General features: G+C 36.0%; 1 protein-coding gene across 1 annotated transcript in view; it reads right to left on the bottom strand.

The window, feature by feature from the left end:
* PDGFRL (platelet derived growth factor receptor like) overlaps positions 1-19,066 on the bottom strand; it is a 262,539-nt gene extending 243,473 nt beyond the window's left edge. The window contains exon 1 of the mRNA XM_053703917.1: positions 18,910-19,066. Within this exon, the coding sequence (XP_053559892.1) occupies positions 18,910-18,964 (55 nt within the window). The 5' untranslated portion in view covers positions 18,965-19,066. The remainder of the gene's footprint in view (positions 1-18,909) is intronic.
* Positions 19,067-19,624: the final 558 nt, after the last annotated feature.

Below are 19,624 nucleotides of genomic sequence, written 5' to 3' on the forward strand. Positions count from 1 at the left end.
TCGCAATAATATTGACTTATATTTATGCTGCAAAAAATGCCTTTAAATGAAATGGGATCTTAGTCACACTATATGATCATATTCTGCTAAGCCAGTCTACCACTTACAAGGTGTCCCATATAGACTGGTCCTAAAGTGCAGCTCAAATATAAGCCAATATTATTGTGAGATGTTTATCCCAATCTTATTAGAAGCTATGTAAGTATATTTGGCAGACAGAAGCATATACAAATATGCCATGAAAGAGTGGACTTAAGTGGTTGGATGTGCACTAATACTTTTTGATGGTTATATATTTCATCATGGCTGAAACTTTTTAGCAGTCTCTAAGCTATTAGCACACTCATTGTGCCGTATTAGGTGGGGAGTTTAGTGTTGGGTTCACATGCAATCCTAAATACCACTGTAAAATGTCATCTCTTTTTAACACCTGAATAAACCATTATTATTAATAGTATAGCACAAAACTACTAGAATAGCGCCACTACTTGTACAGCCTTATTCCCCCTCGGCTTAGCACACCCTGAGTTATCTCCCCTTCTGACAGGAATTTTACTGCACGCCCCATTGAAGACTAATGTGTGAGGGAATTAGCACACCTGTGTTATCTGAAACAGGATTTTGAGCAAAATTAGAAGTGCTACTGTTTGTGCTCAACTCATGTTAACACACAAAAGTGCTAATATTTTTGTGCTCTACTTTTAATCTAGTAAAGTGTGTGTATAAAAAGTGGCGCTAAAAAGCTCTAAGTATTAAAAACTATGGGGAGATAGGGTTCCAAATATCTGATACAATTAGATTATAATGGAGACTGACTGTCGATTAAGTAGCAAAATGGGATATTGCTTAGGGGTTAAATTCTGATATTTCCCAAATGAACAACAAGAAAGAAAGATGTTAAAAAATATTACATTTACTAATAAAATAACACATAGGCATAGATAAACAAATATAATACAAATGTTAAAATAGCAACAAATTCATGAATGGATTAAGTGCACAATTGATATATGAAGAGAGAGCCCAGAATCAAATGGATCAAAATTTGCGTATAGTAATATCCTTCTTTTGGATCCACAAATTATTCAAACAAGTTAATATAGGCACTTTCCTATTCAAAACCAATAAGTATAAAATGTGAGAATTATCAATGAAGGTGCTTTTGATGCAGCATTAAAAAATAACAGTCTTTCATAAGACAGTGAACAATGATTTCAGGATATCCCTTTAAATTGTGTTGCGGTGATAGGTAAAATAGTAGTGGCCACTACTATTTTACCTATCACCGCAACACAAATAAAAAAGTAGTGGCCACAACTATTTTACCTATCACCGCAACACAATTTAAAGGGATATCCTGAAATCATCGTTCACTGTCTTATGAAAGACTGTTTTTTTAATGCTGCATCAAAGGCACCTTCATTGATAATTCTCACATTTTATACTTATTGGTTTTGAATAGGAAAGTGCCTATAGTGACTTGTTTGAATAATATGTGGATCCAAAAGAAGGATATTACTATACGCAAATTTTGATCCATTTGATTCTGGGCTCTCTCTTCATATATCAATTGTGCACTTAATCCATTCATGAATTTGTTGCTATTTTAACATTTGTATTATATTTGTTTATCTATGCCTATGTGTTATTTTATTAGTAAATGTAATATTTTTTTAACATCTTTCTTTCTTGTTGTTCATTTGGGAAATATCAGAATTTAACCCCTAAGCAATATCCCATTTTGCTACTTAATCGACAGTCAGTCTCCATTATAATCTAATTGTATCAGATATTTGGAACCCTATCTCCCCATAGTTTTTAATACTTAGAGCTTTTTAGCGCCACTTTTTATACACACACTTTACTTATTTACTTATAACCAGGAGGAGGTTATTATAAAAGAGGCATACGTATTTTCAGTCCAGCGCTATACACTTACTATATACATCAGATCTAAACTACTTTTAATCTAGGCCATTGGAGCCGATTTATCATGGCCCGAAAGGGGCCAAATACCCCTGTTTCCGGGTTAATTGACACCCGATTGGCGCTTGTGCAATGTTAAATGCTGACAGCGTATGCTGTCAGCATTTAGCGATGCAGGGCGGATATGATTTGCTATAGTGAATCATGTCTGCCCAGGGTATGATATATCTACCCTTTAGTGTCTATCAGTGGCTTCTCTAGGCACCAAATATGGGGGACATATAGGTGTCCCTTGTAAAAACTAGAGGCACTAATCAGGGGTGTATTTTGGCCTAGGCAAACAAGGCCCTCCCCTTCCTATCACTTCCCCAAATTCATATATTTAATATATAACGCAATGTATAAATCACATAATACTCATTACATTAATCACTACACCAGAGTTCACATCAAATAACATTTTGTGCAACTCTCCTGTGGTGTGACCCGTTTTCCACTTAACATATATATACATACAACTAGCACCATTAGATAACCATATGAAACACTCACTGGAAGAAATTTAGATTTCCACTATACCCAAACACATATGTAACACAGACAAAAAGATAAAATTCAGATAATACAGACAACCTATCGATCAAGACATACACATCTATTGTTCGGATATCCATATCCGTACCATCTGTTTTGTAACACGACATTCATCCAACACACATATTCATCCAAATATTTAAATATATATTCATCAAACACGTAGTTTTTAGTTACTCCTTTAGTTTCGTCATGTTCCGTTGGAGTAATGCTCTTATTACTATCTCTTCTTTTCATTCTCTATACACTAGGTTTTTTAAATAAACCATTTACGTACATTAGACATAAAATCGAACTGTAAAATCCAAATTGTATCGTATCTCCGTTCGACTCATAATACATTCTTTGCATATGGATGTGTCTCTGATACAGATCATAACCATGTTGTAAAGACAATTATATACAAATATATTCTTTGTCCAAACATATGTAGTAATAGGATACAAATGTAATTACATGCCAATTAACTTTATGTTCAACACATGATGAAATGCTTTCTCACAATGTAAACAAATCACATGTGATTGATACAATGTATGCCGATTGGTGTATTTTAAAATGACAACTTCCTGTTTTAACTCTAACAAATGTATTTAATGTTACTAATGAAGCTGTTTTACATACGTCTTTTTCAGTGCTTGAGGAAACGACCTGTTTAACGATCGAAAAACGCGTTTCAAAAGAGAATAAAGTAGTATCTTTAATTTTCTCTTTCAGGAAGTTATTTTTATATGCTGACTTGGCTCAGTTTTTATCTCCCACTGAATTGTGCTGATCGTCTTTTTCCCTGCTACAGAACAACAGGATTGCAGCTTAGGGATCTATTGGCAGTGTACTAGCCGCTGTAAAGTGCTAGACCGCTCTTCAGCACCAGTCACAGTATGCTGCAACACTATCTGTTGAGTCTTATTTCATCTGTTTACCTACACATTTGTTTATTTGAAATACACTATGATGCGCGCTCTTCCTTTTTCTCCATCTTCATAGATTGCCTAATACACCAGGTACAAGTGGAGCAGCCTCCCTCTATTCACCTCATATCCAGAGGGAGACAGACCATTGCATCAATTGCTGGCGATCACAAACTGATCCATATACCACCATCAACATATAAGTTCACTTTTTGACTCCAATATTCCGATACCTTTTATGCCAGAGGTACTTTGCATTGTACATTTCTTTCATTTTGGATAATTTTTGGTGTGCCCCCTTAGGATTCCCCATTGGGTTTCCATTTTGAAACTAGGCACTTGCCTATGGCAGCAGATTGGAGGGGGGGGGGGATTTTTGTGGCTATATTAATAAGAAGCTTGCAGTTATTTTAGAAGTATTATACTGTATAATGGGAGATTTTGCCCAAGGAACTAACATTCTAGGGGGTATAATAAGAGAGTGCCCATGGAGCTTAGATTTTAGAGATAACTCTGAACCTTTAGTTCTGTTGGCTTTCAGCACTCTGTACTGTGTTTGGGGAAGTATTCTTTCAAGAAATCTGTGGTTGTTTTATTATATATATTGCAGCAATATATATATATATATTTATATATGTGTGTGTATGACAGTGTGTATGTGCATAACTCTGTGTGTGAATGTGTCTTTGGCTATGTGTGTGTCTGAGTGCAAATGTTTAGCAAGCCCTGGTGAACATTTACTTTGGAAATGTCATGACATTTTTTTTTCACATTACTCCATGAGCAAAAAATATAACGGCCAAAAAAAGCCTAAAACCTTGTGTGTGTGTATGTGTGTGTGTGTGTGTGTATGTGTGTGTGTGTGTGTGTATGTGTGTGTGTGTGTATGTGTGTGTATGTGTGTGTATGTGTGTGTGTGTGTGTGTGTGTATTTGTGTGTGTGTGTATGTGTGGGGGTGGGGGGGAGCAGAATTTTGAGTGCCTAAGGCAGCACAAAACCTAAATATGCCACTGGCACTAATACTTGTCAATGCCATAGTCTTACTGATTTAATATTGAAGAATTATGTCAATATCTACATATATCATGTCACAAACCACCAAAAAATATCCACTCTATCTATAAGCTCATATATTTCAAGTTAAGGACTGTTTTCTAATTTCCAGTAGAATGAATTGTGTTTAGAAAAGGAAGAATCAAAGTGAGATTATTAAAATGTGCAGCAAATCCACCCATAATTGATGTCAGGATAGGTTGGCAGAATATTACATAAAACATATAAAGCTGTAAAATTATTATTCTTTCTGGGATCAGTCAAATATTTGGGCGTGGATCAAATTCTTTGCATCTCTTGAAATTAGACTGAATTATGAAAAGTAGTCCAGTTTGGAAAGAGCTTCCACTCCACACTGTATAATAAGGCTGAGTGTATATATACACTTATAATAGGAATGCTGGGCTGTATAATTGTATTAAGTATCTATAAACTGAAAACAAGCATTCTACACTGCATGATAATTGTAAGTATCTTTACAATGCTTATGTGCATGCACAACTTTATAATGATGCTGAGTATCAATGCATCTATAATGTGCAAGCTTGGCATATGGGTGCTATGTATGTATGCATGTGTGCTGTATACTGATATTGCCTATCTATATATTGAGTATGCAATGCTGTTATAATAACCCTGTCTGAGGAGCACACAACACTGTGGGCGCCATGTACTAAGCTTCGAAGTGACCGTCCGTCTGTATTTCCGCGTCAAAATTCGCTCACGATCTGCTTCTTGTATGTATCAATCTGCGATCTGCTCGAAAAACCACTATTTTCATCAGCGATCGTAATTTTACTCAACTCATCGTTCCGAAGCCTTTTTCCACTTACTACATGTTCGATCACACGTAAATTCGCTGTAATCGGAAATTATGAATGTTACAACTAATCCGCCCGCTCCAACTTTCACTGTAACTTCGCGTGATTTGCTTCGCGACCATTTAGGTAGCGAATACAATAGAAAACTATAGGGGGTATCAACCTGACGCCAGGTAGAAGTACTTAAGTGAAAGGACTAGACTACTATTGTAGCATTATTGGTTTTTGGATCAGTGAATGAAGATTGAGACACTTTTACACATGTTTCTTTTCCGATTAATTCAATTACGAGGAAGAAGGGCTATACAGGCACCGGTTAACAACTTGCAAAGAAGGAGAGGTAGAAGAATTAGAGTCCCTAGAGTTTTCCTTCCACGTATGGGTTTGGAAAGCATTTCTGATCGAGAGATTATCCAGAGATTCCGTTTGGACAGAGAAGCTATTATGCAACTTTACAATGAAATAGCAGAATACCTTGAACCAATGACAGCGCGTTCACAAGCCATACCCGGACTATTAAAACTGTTGGCAGCCTTACACTTTTTTGCCACCGGTTCATTCCAAGCTGTGTCTAGCGTTATAATTGGCACATTCTTATACATGTCAGCAGCCAGACGTTGCCGCTTGTCTGGCGATTATGACACCTAGATAGTCACGTGGGTAAAGAACTAAACCAATCCAGTCGCAGACTGCTTCTTAACTTTGCTCTTTCGCGCCGAACGAAGCTTCAAAGTTATCAATAATCCGATTGTCTTCGACACACAATAGACGCGAAATTTTTACGGCTTGGTTTTTAGTACATTCATGTAACGAAGTGCCATCCGCATGGTGCGAATGCCGGTGGGTTATTTCGATACGGTCTGTGCGAAAAAATTGACGCCTTAGTACATGGCGCCCTGTATATTAATGCTGTATATATTATCTTTTTTATTACTATCAGATATTTGTAGAGCGCCAACAGATTCTGCATATATATATAAGCAGCTCACATGTGTGTATCTTAGAGGACCCCACACCCCTTTTTACTTACAGGACTAGCAGAGCAGAATGTGCTATTGTTTGAAGCTGTTTCATTCCATACCTCACTGTGGTTGACAAGAGCTCATCCTGCCCAGTGTGCCGTCCTCTAAAACCCCGACTGCTAGGGATCCCTCACAAAAAGAGAGAGGTGTGGACCTACCAGGCCCCTTTGTAACACCAGTAATCTCAATTTAAGTGATATAAACTACAGATCGTCTGAGATGTTGATGCTGCGCAAGGGACTAATCCTTTTATTGTTTTGCATAAAATGGTTTCTAATCATCATCTGCTCAATATGACAGCACTCATAGGCATAATAGTGTTAGAAAGAGATAATGCTTCTAGCAGTTCGTTCATATAATGAATTTATAAATCAACCAACTCACCCATCTTCCTTAAATGTGTACTGGCACTTTATGTCTAATAGCTAAACAAAGTGTTGTGTCACCTTCAACCAAATATAAGTACCTGCAGCCAAAACTGTCATAGATGCTACCATAAGAATTGATGAATGCGTATTAGATGAGAATAAAAGGGAAAGAAAAGAAGCAAAGTTTACTAAAGTAAAGGGCCAGATTATAAATTGTGTAAGGCGTTTATCGGGGGTGTTTGCGCGTGATGGGTTTTCGCTCATATTACAAGTTGAACGTAAATGTGAGTGCTTGAGTGCAATGGCAATTTACTCTAGAATAATTACCGTTTCCCCAGAGCTCTGGTTAACCATTTCAGTAAAGAGAAAAAATGTCACAAAACACATAAAAATACATTACAAAATACAGTTACACTCACTACAATATACTCCACTTTTTTGCTCTATTGACTTCTATGGGGGTATAGGTTATCATGCTCGCGATATTGTAAACTCGGCTTTTAACGCGTGTCGGGTTATTGCGTGAGCGAAAAAAGTTTACTTTCAACTCATAATACGAGCGCAGCTCGATGTGTACAAAAAGCTTACTTCTTGGGCAGTTACCGCACGAACGGGTAGTGTAAAATTGTGCTCCATTCGTAATCTACTAGCCCAAAATGTTTAATAAAATTGTTTTAGAAAGTATTAATAATCCAAAATGAATTTTGTTCACAATACAGATATAACCCATATCACTGTATCATGTGACAGCAGTAAGCCAATTACAGACTCATATAAGCTGTGAATTCTTTGATTTTCAATAAAGGATACCAGGAAAAATAAGTAAATTTGAGAATTAACTTGGAATCTTCTCATTGTAAGAAAGCATAGAGTTGATACCATCTGACTGAAGAAAAACAATAACTTGATCTGCATTTCTGTTAAAAAAATAGCTTAAAGAATGCAAACCGATGAAAAAGAGAATCAGATTTGGACAAACTGAAAAACATGGAAAGGGGTCAAAGAGAAACAGTGATCTGGATTCCCAATCGGAGCCACTAATCAAACATTTAGTAACAGCAGCTCATGACTGAGATCCACTCTTTTCTAGTAGTATATTATTACAAGTCATAAAAATATAGGTACTTCTATCTGGTAACTTTAACCAGCCATGTAACTAAAACTGCATCAATACCTCAAATAATACATTAAAACTACCCCTGTAAAGTTATAATTAACTATTAGATTACTTAGTCCAAAATCTTAAATGGACACTACGGGCGCGATCCGATAAACGGCGTAGTTTGCGGCGCAAGCGAGGGAACCCGCGTCGCCCGCAGTTTCAGCTCGCAACTCCGTCAGATGCTAACGTGCCATAAGTCGGATAAACCAGCGATGTCCAGAAATCTGCGCAAGTACAAATTTCTGGCGTCGCCAGTGACTTGCGCCACGTTAGAAACTGCCGGCGCCTACAAAACCTGACTAAAGTCTAAATCACCCGCACTGTCTAACACGCCTCCCTAACATAGCCCGACACGTCTAACCCTCTATCCGCTATCCCCCCTCACTATCCTAACAATAAAATATGTATTAACCTCAAAACCGCCGCTCCCGGAGCCCGCCGCTACCTAATAAAGTTATTAACCCCTAAACCGCCACCAGCTATATTAAATCTATAACCCCCTAAAGTGAGCCCCTAACACCGCCGCCATCTACCTTACCTACCCCCTAAAGTGAGCCCCTACCCCGCCGCTATCTATTTTAAAATTATTAACCCCTAATCTAATCCCCCTACCCCGCCGCCATCTATACTAAATTATTTAACCCCTAAAATACTAAACTATCCCTACCACTAAACCTAAGTCTAACCCTACAAATAGCCCTGAAAATGGCTTTTTGCGGGGCATGCCCCAAAGAATTCAGCTCTTTTGCCAGCCCTTAAAAGGGCTTTTGGCGGGGCTTTGTCACAAAGTAAACTGCTCTTTTGCCTACAATCTACATCCCCCTACACCGCGGCCCCCTATAATAAATGTATTAACCCCTAATCTAATCCCCCTACACAGCCGCCAGCTATATTAACTATATTAACCCTAATTATATTAGGGTTAATATAGTTAATATCGTTATTATATATATATATATATATATATATATATATATATATATATTAAGTATAATAACCCTATCTAACTCTAACATCCTAACTAAACTCTTATTAAAATAAATCTAATATTAATATTATTAATTAAAATATTCCTATTTAAATCTAAATACTTATCTATAAAATAAACCCTAAGATAGCTACAATATAATTAATAATTACATTGTAGCTATGTTAGGGTTTATATTTATTTTACAGGTAAATTGTTAATTATTTTAACTAGGTATAATAGCTATTAAATAGTTATTAACTATTTAATAGCTACCTAGTTAAAATAATTACCCAATTAACTGTAAAATAAATCCTAACCTAAGTTACAAATACACCTACACTATCAATAAATTAAATAAACTACAAATATCTATCTAAAAATACAATTAAATAAACTAAACTAAATTACAAAAAAACCCCCACTAAATTACAAAAAATAAAAAAAAGATTACAAGATTTTTAAGCTAATTACACCTATTCTAAGCCCCCTAATAAAATAATAAAGCCCCCCAAAATAAAAAAAAATCCCTACCCTATTCTAAATTAAAAAAAGTTCAAAGCTCTTTTACCTTACCAGCCCTTAAAAGGGCCTTTTGTGGGGGCATGCCCCAAAGAAAACTGCTCTTTTGCCTCAAAAAACCCCCACAATACCACCCCCCAACATTACAACCCACCACCCACATACCCCTAATCTAACCCAAACCCCCCTTAAATAAACCTAACACTACCCCCCTGAAGATCTCCCTACCTTATCTTCACCACACCAGGCCGAACTCCTCATCCGATCCGGGCGATGTCTTTATCCAAGCGGCAGCAAAGTCTTCTTCCATCCGGCAGAATCTTCCATCAAACGGCATCTTCAATCTTCAGTCGTCGCTCTTCCGACGCGGAGCATCCATCCCGGCCGACGACTGAACGACGAATAAGGTACCTTTAAATGACATCATCCAAGATGGCGTCCGTCGAATTCCGATTGGCTGATAGGATTCTATCAGCCAATCGGAATTAAGGTAGAAAAATCTGATTGGCTGATTGAATCAGCCAATCAGATTCAAGTTCAATCTGATTGGCTGATTGGTTCAGCCAATCGGATTGAACTTGAATCTGATTGGCTCATTCAATCAGCCAATCAGATTTTTCTACCTTAATTCCGATTGGCTGATAGAATCCTATCAGCCAATCGGAATTCAACGGACGCCATCTTGGATGACGTCATTTAAAGGTACCTCATTCGTCGTTCAGTCGTCGGCCGGGATGGATGCTCCGTGTCTGTGGAGCGAAGAATGAAGATTGAAGATGCCGCTTGATGGAAGATGCTGCCCGATGGAAGAAGACTTTGCTGCCGCTTGGATAAAGACATCGCCGGGATGAAGACCTCTTCTTTGCCGCTTGGATAGACATCGCCCGGATGAGGAGTTCGGCCCGGCGTGGTGAAGATAAGGTAGGGAGATCTTCAGGGGGGTAGTGTTAGGTTTATTTAAGGGGGGTTTGGGTTAGATTAGGGGTATGTGGGTGGTGGGTTGTAATATTGGGGGGTGGTATTGTGTTTTTTTTTCAGGCAAAAGAGCAGTTTTCTTTGGGGCATGCCCCGCTAATAGCACTTTTAAGGGCTGGTAAGGTAAAAGAGCTTTGAACTTTTTTTAATTTAGAATAGGGTAGGGAATTATTTTATTTTGGGGGCTTTATTATTTTATTAGGGGGCTTAGAATAGGTGTAATTAGCTTAAAAATCTTGTAATCTTTTTTTTTATTTTTTGTAATTTAGTGTTTGTTTGTTTTTGTAATTTAGTTTAGTTTATTTAATTGTATTTTTAGATAGATATTTGTAGTTTATTTAATTTATTGATAGTGTAGGTGTATTTGTAACTTAGGTTAGGATTTATTTTACAGGTAATTGGGTAATTATTTTAACTAGGTAGCTATTAAATAGTTAATAACTATTTAATAGCTATTATACCTAGTTAAAATAATTAACAATTTACCTGTAAAATAAGTATAAACCCTAACATAGCTACAATGTAATTATTAATTATATTGTAGCTATCTTAGGGTTTATTTTATAGGTAAGTATTTAGATTTAAATAGGAATATTTTAGTTTATAATATGAATTAGATTTATTTAATAAGAATTTAGTTAGGGGTGTTAGGGTTAGATAGAGTTAATATAGTTTATATAAATACTATAGTAACTATATTAACTATATTAACCCTAATATAATTAGGGTTAATATAGTTAATATATATAATGTAATAACTATATTAACTATAATATACTTAGGGTTAATATAGATAATATAGCTGGCGGCGGGGTAGGTAGATTAAATTAGGGGTTAATAATTTTAATATAGATGGCGGCGGTGTAAGGGGCTTACATTAGGGGTTAATACTATTAATATAGGTGGCGGCGGTGTAGGGAGGGCAGGTTATAGGGCAAAAGAGCTGTTTACATTGGGACAAAGCCCCGCAAAAGGCCCTTTTAAGGGCTGGTAATAGAGATAATTATTTTAGGGGGATTAGATTAGGGGTTAATAATATTAATATAGCTGGCGGCGGTATAGGGGGATTAGATTAGGGGTTAATATATTTTATATAGGTGGCGGCGGTGTAAGGGGTCAGATTAGGGGATAGATAAGGTAGATGGCGGCGGTGTAAGGGGTTCACATTAGGGGATAGATCAGTTAGATGGTGGCGGGTTTAGGGGCTCACAGTAGGAGGTTAGTTTATGTAGATGGCGGTGGGGTCCGTGAGCGGCGGTTTAAGAGTTAAATACTTTATTAGGGATTGCGGTGGGGGATCGCGGTTGACAGGGAGATAGACATTGCCCATGCGTTAGGTGTTAGGTTTTATTTAGCAGATCGCGGTTGACAGTTAGATAGACATTGCGCATGCGTTAGGTGTTAGGTCTTATTTAGCAGATCGCGGTTTACAGGTATATAGACATTGCGCATGCGTTAGGTGTTAGGTTTTATTTAGCAGATCGCGGTTGACAGTTAGATAGACATTGCGCATGCGTTAGGTGTTAGGTTTTATTTAGCAGCTAGTTTAGAGAGTTACGGGGCTCCAATACTCAGCGTAAGGCTTCTTTCGGCTGCTTTTTGTGGCGAGGTGAAAATGGAGTAAGATTTCTCCATTTTCGCCACGTAAGTCCTTACGCTGTATATTGGATACCAAACTGCGCGGGTTTGTTATACCTGCCTATGGCCCAAAAAACTACGGGCGACGGCAGAAATATACGCGCGTAACTTCTAGGTTACGCCCTATATAGGATACCAAACCAGCGCAAATATTGGCATCGCCGACTTCTGCGGGCGACGATTTTTATCGGATCGACCCCCAAATTCAAAATAAAATTCTCATGATTCAGGCAGAACAAGCAATTTTGAAAAGCTTTCCAATATACTTCCGTTATCAAATTTTGTTTTTATATGCACACCTTCTGAGGCACCAGATTCTACTGAACATGTGCAAGAATTCACAGAATATACGTATTTGATCTACTCACATACAGGACAGGATGTTCTTCTGTGCTAGCACTTGCCGGTGAAATTCAATACCAGGTGCTCAAGGAACACCCCTGTTAAAGGGACATGAAACCCAATTTTTTTCTTTCACGATTTAGAAAGTGCATGCAATTTTAAACAACTTTCCAATTTACTTCCTTTATCTAATTTGCTTCATTCTCTAGATATCCTTTTTTAAAAATATATCTAAAAAGGCTCAGTAGCTGCTGATAGGTGGCTCTACATAGACGATTTATGTGATTGGCTCACTCATGTGTATTGCTATTTCTTAAACAAAGGATATACAAAGAATAAAGCAAATAAAATAATATAAGTAAATAGAAAAGTTGTTTAAAATTGTATTCTCTATCAGGATCATGAAAGAAACATTTTGTCCCTTTAAGGCGCAATGTTTGAAGGAGGTCACAGAAAGCATGTATGTAAAAATAAAAAAAACCTTTATTACAAAAAAGTTAAAAACAAAACTTAAAAGGAACAGAGGTGACATGGGGACCCCCTTGACACCTCATGCTCTTTTTATGGAACCTCAACTTTGTTGTGCTTGTTTTGAACTTTTTTGCAATAAAGTATTACCTCTGTATATGCATGTGTGTTCATAATTCTAATGTCCATTTTTTTATCCCATGTCCAGCAGCACTGCAACATGGGAAAAAGAATACAAGACGCATTTCATGAGACAAAATAGTTAGCTATCACCCTGGTCTCTTGCAATACACTAAGTAACCATTATTCCCAGCTATCTACAGTAACCATAAAAGTTATTGCCATGTATATCCCCTCTATTGAATACAATAAATTAGATATAGGGGCCGATTTATCAAAGTCTGGCGGACATGATACCCTGTAGCATACGCTGTCGGCATTTAACATTGCACAAGCAGTTCTGGGGAACTCAGAGACAGCGGACCAGTTAAAGGGACATTCTTTCATGATTTAGATAGAACATACAATTTGAAACAACTTTCTAATTTACTTCTTTTATCTAATTTGTTTCATTCTCTTGGTATCATTTGTTGAAGGAGCAGCAATGCACTACTGGTTTCTAACTGAACAAATGGGTGAGCCAATGGCAATCAGTATATATATATATATATATATATATATATATATATGCAGCCACCAATCAGCAGCTAGAACCTAGGTTCTTTGCTGCTCCTTAGCTTTCCTAGATAAACCTTTCAGCAAAGGATAACAAGAGAAGTAAGCAAATTAAATAATAGAAGTAAATTGGAAAGTTGTTTAAAATTGTATTCTCTATCTGAATCCTGAAAGACTTTTTTGGGTTTCATGTCCCTTTTAGGAGCACCGGGTCTTAAGACAGGGCCATCAGGCCTTTGAAAAATCGGCCCTGTAGTCTTGTCTGCTCATCAGATACTTTATTGAGTAAAGTATCAATGGACTGATGGGGATTAGACAAATAAAAGCTGAATAGAAGTAGAAAGGTGACACAGCCTATTTTTGCGGAGAAGAATAAAGATAATTGATAAAAAAGAATATCACTTATAAAGGGACATTCCACTCATATATCAGCAACACTTGTTTTAAAATAATTGAACCTTCTCAACTGGGAAGACAATTTACAAGATTTTTTATATTAAGAATATTTTAGGGATACACCTCTTGAAGCCTGGTGGAATTTGAGTTCCTGGTTTCGTTTGCTGTGGCCATTAAGGGACAGGTGAAAATGAGCTTGTGTTCTTAACCTAGATCACTACGTTAAAGGAATATGAAACCCAAATGTTTTCTTTGCGGAGTCAGATAGAGCATGCAAAATTAAGCAGGTTCCTAATGCCCCCCTCCTAAGCTTACATTCCTATGTTTTCAAATAAAGATACCAGAATGAATAAAATGTGATAATAGGAGTAAATAAGAAAGTTGTTTTAAATTGCATGCTCTATCTGAATCATGAAAGAAAAATATTTGGATTTCAAATCCCTTTAAGAGTTGTAGGCTCATATATAGTTCACCATACTTAAGTATGCCAGAGGCACTACAGCCTATCTAGAGGGAGTGGAACAAGCACACTTTTCAGAGGTATATTACAGTGAAACTCAAAATAAATTATGAATGTATATTGCAATGTTATTTGTTTATCATAAATTAAACATATTATAAGTGGAGTGTTACGTTTAACATCCATTTAAATAGCATTAAAGTTTCAGACTGATGATCTATTCACAGAAAAACACCTATAAAAACCCTCCACAAATACCTTCCAAAATTCTTCCTAGATATTACTTGGGACTGGTAGTTTAGCTGAGTCATGGAACCCTCTGGGCAGAGTTGTGGCTATTCTGTTGGTGAAGTTGGCATATTTGGCAGGGTTGGGAGAATGACATTTATAAGCTAGAACTAGCTGCAGATATGCCAAGCTGTGACTATACCCCACAAAGGGCTTGATTATGAGTGGAGCACTATTTATCGCTCCTTCTCATGCATTAACTGCAGGCACAAAAGGCTGAAGGAAAAATATTGCGACTGCAATAACGTTTTTCCCCATAGACTTCAATCTAGCACCAAAAGTAGGGGGAAAAACTAACACCCAATAAATCACACAAACCCTATTGCATTTTCTCAAGTGCACTTACCCAACATGAAAATATAAATATTTCACATTTCAATGTTCTACACATAGAAGAATATGTTTTATTTATTCATAAATACATATTATTTATGATGTTTTTTTGGTAAAATATATATCTATACCTATATATAGATATATACAGATATATATTTGGAATATCTATTTATAAATAGCATTTTTCCATTTGTGAAGAACATTAGATTGTGAAATATTTACAGTACAAACACCCTTAAACACTTTATTAAATATGAATATTGCATAAATATGATTTTACATGTTTTCAGCTACTTGACTGCAAAGGGCTCTAATGCACTTCTATATATGTATAAATATGTATTTATGTGTTTATATGTGTATATGTTTGTAAATACATATATACACATATAAATACATCAATACATATGCACACACACACACATATATATATATATATATATATATATATATATATATATATATATATATATTTAGACATGTATATGTATCTATCTCTGTTAAAGCCCTTTGCATGCCTGCCTTTTTTTCCCTAATACCTCATGTCTTTGTGCCCTTATAACGTTTTTATACAATTTTTAAAAAATATTTTTTATTAGTGTTTAACTGTAATTTAAAATGTATTTTTGATGTGTTTTGTGCAACTTTCAAGTCAAGTGTAACAATTAAACATAGCTCTAAAGTCGTAATATTCTAACGTGCATTAAATTCAAATGTTCGCTCAAGCGAACATGCATACTTTCAACTTGTAATACGTGTGCTACTTTTGACACACGCAAGACCAATGATAAACCATTCATCACTTGTACGCATGTTAGAGCGCCACTTGTAATCTTGCCCAAAATGTGGCATGGTTGGGGGCTTTGAGATTCGGTAGTTGCTCTCTGGGGGCATACATTTGAGGGGAACAAAGGTGTTTTAAGATTGTCGGGTAAGAGGTGGTGATTGACAATTGGGTGTGTTGTGTTTACTAGAAATAGGCATAACTACAATGCCAGTCGATAACTGATCCAATCAGCTTTCCTGAGCTTTAGCCCTAATAATTTTCTAAGACATTCTGTAGTACTTTGGATAAGAGAGAAAATTAAACTTCCTTTACAGTCACACACACATACTAACTTTAGTGGATTCTTACCAGTTAAAGGGACATTCCAGTCAAAATTTAAATGCAAATAGATGAATTACATGTTTGAATAGAAACATATTTACAATATACATATATTAGCAAAAATGCTGCTACAAGTTATCACTGTTTTAGTGTAAACATTTTCCTCGGCATGTGCATGTGGAGCATAGCTAGATATTATCAGTGCACCAGCATTTAAATTACTGCAACTGCTCAGAGCACCAGTGAGGCTTGTATCATGTCAGCAATTAACAAATTGAGTAATTACCAGATGGTACAAGCACCTTACGCTCTCTAAACAAGTGCTGTATTTAAAATGCTGGCGCACAGTGCATACTTAAATATACTTTTGAAACAGCTGTAGCTTTTATTAGAAGCATTTTTGCTAATACATGTATATGACAAAAATGCTTCTAATCAAAGCTGAAATGCATCAACGTGGATTTCAATTTTGTCTGGAATGTCCCTTTAAACTAGTTGTATTTTAGCCTTCAGTTTATTTTCTTTCATCTCATATAGTTGCACTTTTAATTTAATCTACGTGTTTAACATTTGTTTAAAAACATATTTATATAATGTATGTATTACCCAGGTAACACTGGGCTTAGGATTTGTTTTTTAAATTTTGAGATAATTATTTTTCACTCGGTTTTGTGTAATAAAAACTAGGTGCAAGGTTTAGATCAAGCACAAGCAAAATTGTAGCACTTATGTGATATTTAAGGGAACCATCTCTCACCCCCCACACCCCATAGTTGTACATTTCACCTTCTCATACTTCAAGTTTGTTGGTTTTCCTAAAAAAATGGCATCTGCATCACCAACCAAAAATTAACCAGTGAGTGCTTGATCCCCTAGGATGCAGGAGATCACTGAGGCACAATGACACCTGCTCCCATGGAACCAATAGAGGTGAAGACAGGCTATTATGCATCCTTTGTCAAAATTCCCATATTGGAAAGAGGAAAGCCACCTCTTTTTAATGAGTATGTCTCATACCCCTTTTGCTAGTAGTTGATTGCTTTAAAAATACTAATCACCGACTAAGGGGTATATTTATGAAACTACATGTGCAGCTTTTTAAGCTAAGCTAACACCCTAACCCTAAACACAGCATACAAAAAACAAAATGTTCTCATTTAAAATAAATAACTATACCAATTCGATACCATGTGATTACAATTACATTTTTTAGAGTGGTTTGGACAATGAAAGGCACCCTGTAACCTTTGGATATTCAGTAAAATTGGGCAAGTGACCCCTCTCTTGAAAAGGGAGAGGATCCCTATTCAAATGAGGGATCACATTTAGGGGTAATAACCTGATAGTTTTATAGTTTTATAAGATTAAAGAAGAATGCTTGGGTTTGGGGTATCTCCCTCTGCTATACTCCACAATACCTAGTGGGACATAAAACCACTTATTTGACAACAGTAATCCTGTTCCTTTTGCCCAGCTGCCAGATGATCATCATATCAATGACAAGTACATTACCGTATTGTTCCAATTTTGGGAGTTCTTCTGGCTCTAAGGAAGCCCTTATTCTTTACCTGACCATAGAAATATATCACAAGACCCCTTGATTAAAAAGGGTATCATGGCCTTATGGTAGTCAATCGATATAGTAATATTAATCACCTTTCAGAAACCTCTATTTTCAACATTTTGTTGTGTTGTTTAATTTAAGGCTCATAGAACCTTAGTTCTTTGGAACTATAAAATGTAAGTTAAGTATTTATAGTTATTTCCATGTTGTTGTTTACCACATATGCTATGTAAGATGCCACAAAAAATGAATTTGTTTAACATTTCATAAGATGGTGTTTTTCCACATTTAAGTATTTCTGCAAACTAAAGTGACTTGCCCTTCTGAACGTGTGCACGGCTCTAAGCAAAACACTGATGTTTAAATATGTACAAAATATAAAAATAAAGGCTTTGACCCAAAGTTGTGACAGGGAAGAGGTTAATGTCAAAGCTACCTGTTAACTTCTTGAACTACAGGCTCAAAAGTCATATGTCATCTTGATCATATATTTATTCCATATTAAAAAATGTCACCAGTCAACATTAATATTTTTTATCTTAAACAAATATATACATATAATCTACAGATATTTTATCTATTTATTAAAGTAATTTGTTTAAATTAACATTTCTTATATTAAAAACATCATAAAGTCTTCCAATTTTTTTATATTAAAAACATCATAAAGTCTTGCACATCTCATTTTTTATGTTCATAAAAAAATGAAGAAATTATCAACATATAATAAGCAACATGGACATACCGGTAACAATGCTGGTAGTTAATCAGGGTATGGAAAGATAGATAATAAATGTAAGGTGGATAATTAAAATGATATTAAAGTATTCTTCTGACAATTCTGTGCTTGTATAATAAAACTATAGTGAAACACAATGTATACAAACTGTCACAGGTGTACTGATGACTTGTGTTAATTCTAATAGGCCCTCTACCCTATAATTGTTTTGTTGTACTCCCCCCTTTGTTTATATCGCTGCGGAATCTGTTGGCGCTCTACAAATAACCGATAATAATAATTCTACTTTAACATTCATGTAGCCATTTAAAATTCATAGTTAACCTCACAGCATTCAATGAAAATATATCTAAATTGATTAATATTATATCACATAGACATATACAATGTATATTTCAGAAGAGAATAATTATACCCCTTTTTGGAAAGTCAGCAATAGGAACAGGTTTTGATAACACAGAATGATCCCAGTAGCAATTTCATATGCTCAGGAGTCAGTGGGCTATTAAAGGCTCCTCTGTTCAGCATAGAATGTGCTTCATGAGATTAATGAGAGTCTGTAAAATAACTCACCATTTTGTAGAGCTTCGTGGACAAGGATCAAACAGAAAATATACCAAAACTTCATTCTGAGAGTAACTTGGGGGTCCCCAAAAGGAGTTTAGCCCCAAGATGGTCTTAAAAAATAAAATTCTCTTCTTGCTGTCAGTAAAACGATGAGGCAAAAAAAAAAAAAGCTGTAAGGAATGTGAACTGCTGATTTGTATTTTCCAAAGCATGGAGTGAAGCTTCTAAAGGATCAAGTTTCAAGAAATACTGTGAAAGAGGAAAAAAATCCCCTTAAATTTGTGAAACTTGTCTGCTCTCTGCTGGTTGCTTGAAAATGTACAGTAATGTTTTATGCACCATTCAGAGATAGTAAAATATCAGATTACTTCATATATTGTACATAATGTACTTGTACTGTGTAAGATAGGGGATGTAGAATGTTCTAACCAATGTATCAGCTTCAACACCTGTTTGTTGTATTTCTTCAAAAGAAATTATTATTATTATTTTCTTCTGTTTATTCTGTTTATGTATTTGTATTTTTAACCCCTTAGCGACAGTGACATACCCTATACATTCACCCCTCACAAGGGCCTTCCAGGGCTGTACGAGTGCAGATCTCCTTGACAGAGGCAAGAGTCCTGCTCTTACAGCCCTAGAAGTGCTACAGACTATTTTGTTTTGGTAAAGTGGTCTCAGTGAATTGAGAACAATTTGTCTCAGCAATCCCGCAGATACA

Source organism: Bombina bombina, chromosome 2, assembly GCF_027579735.1.
Source record: "Bombina bombina isolate aBomBom1 chromosome 2, aBomBom1.pri, whole genome shotgun sequence".
Lineage (NCBI taxonomy): Eukaryota > Metazoa > Chordata > Amphibia > Anura > Bombinatoridae > Bombina > Bombina bombina.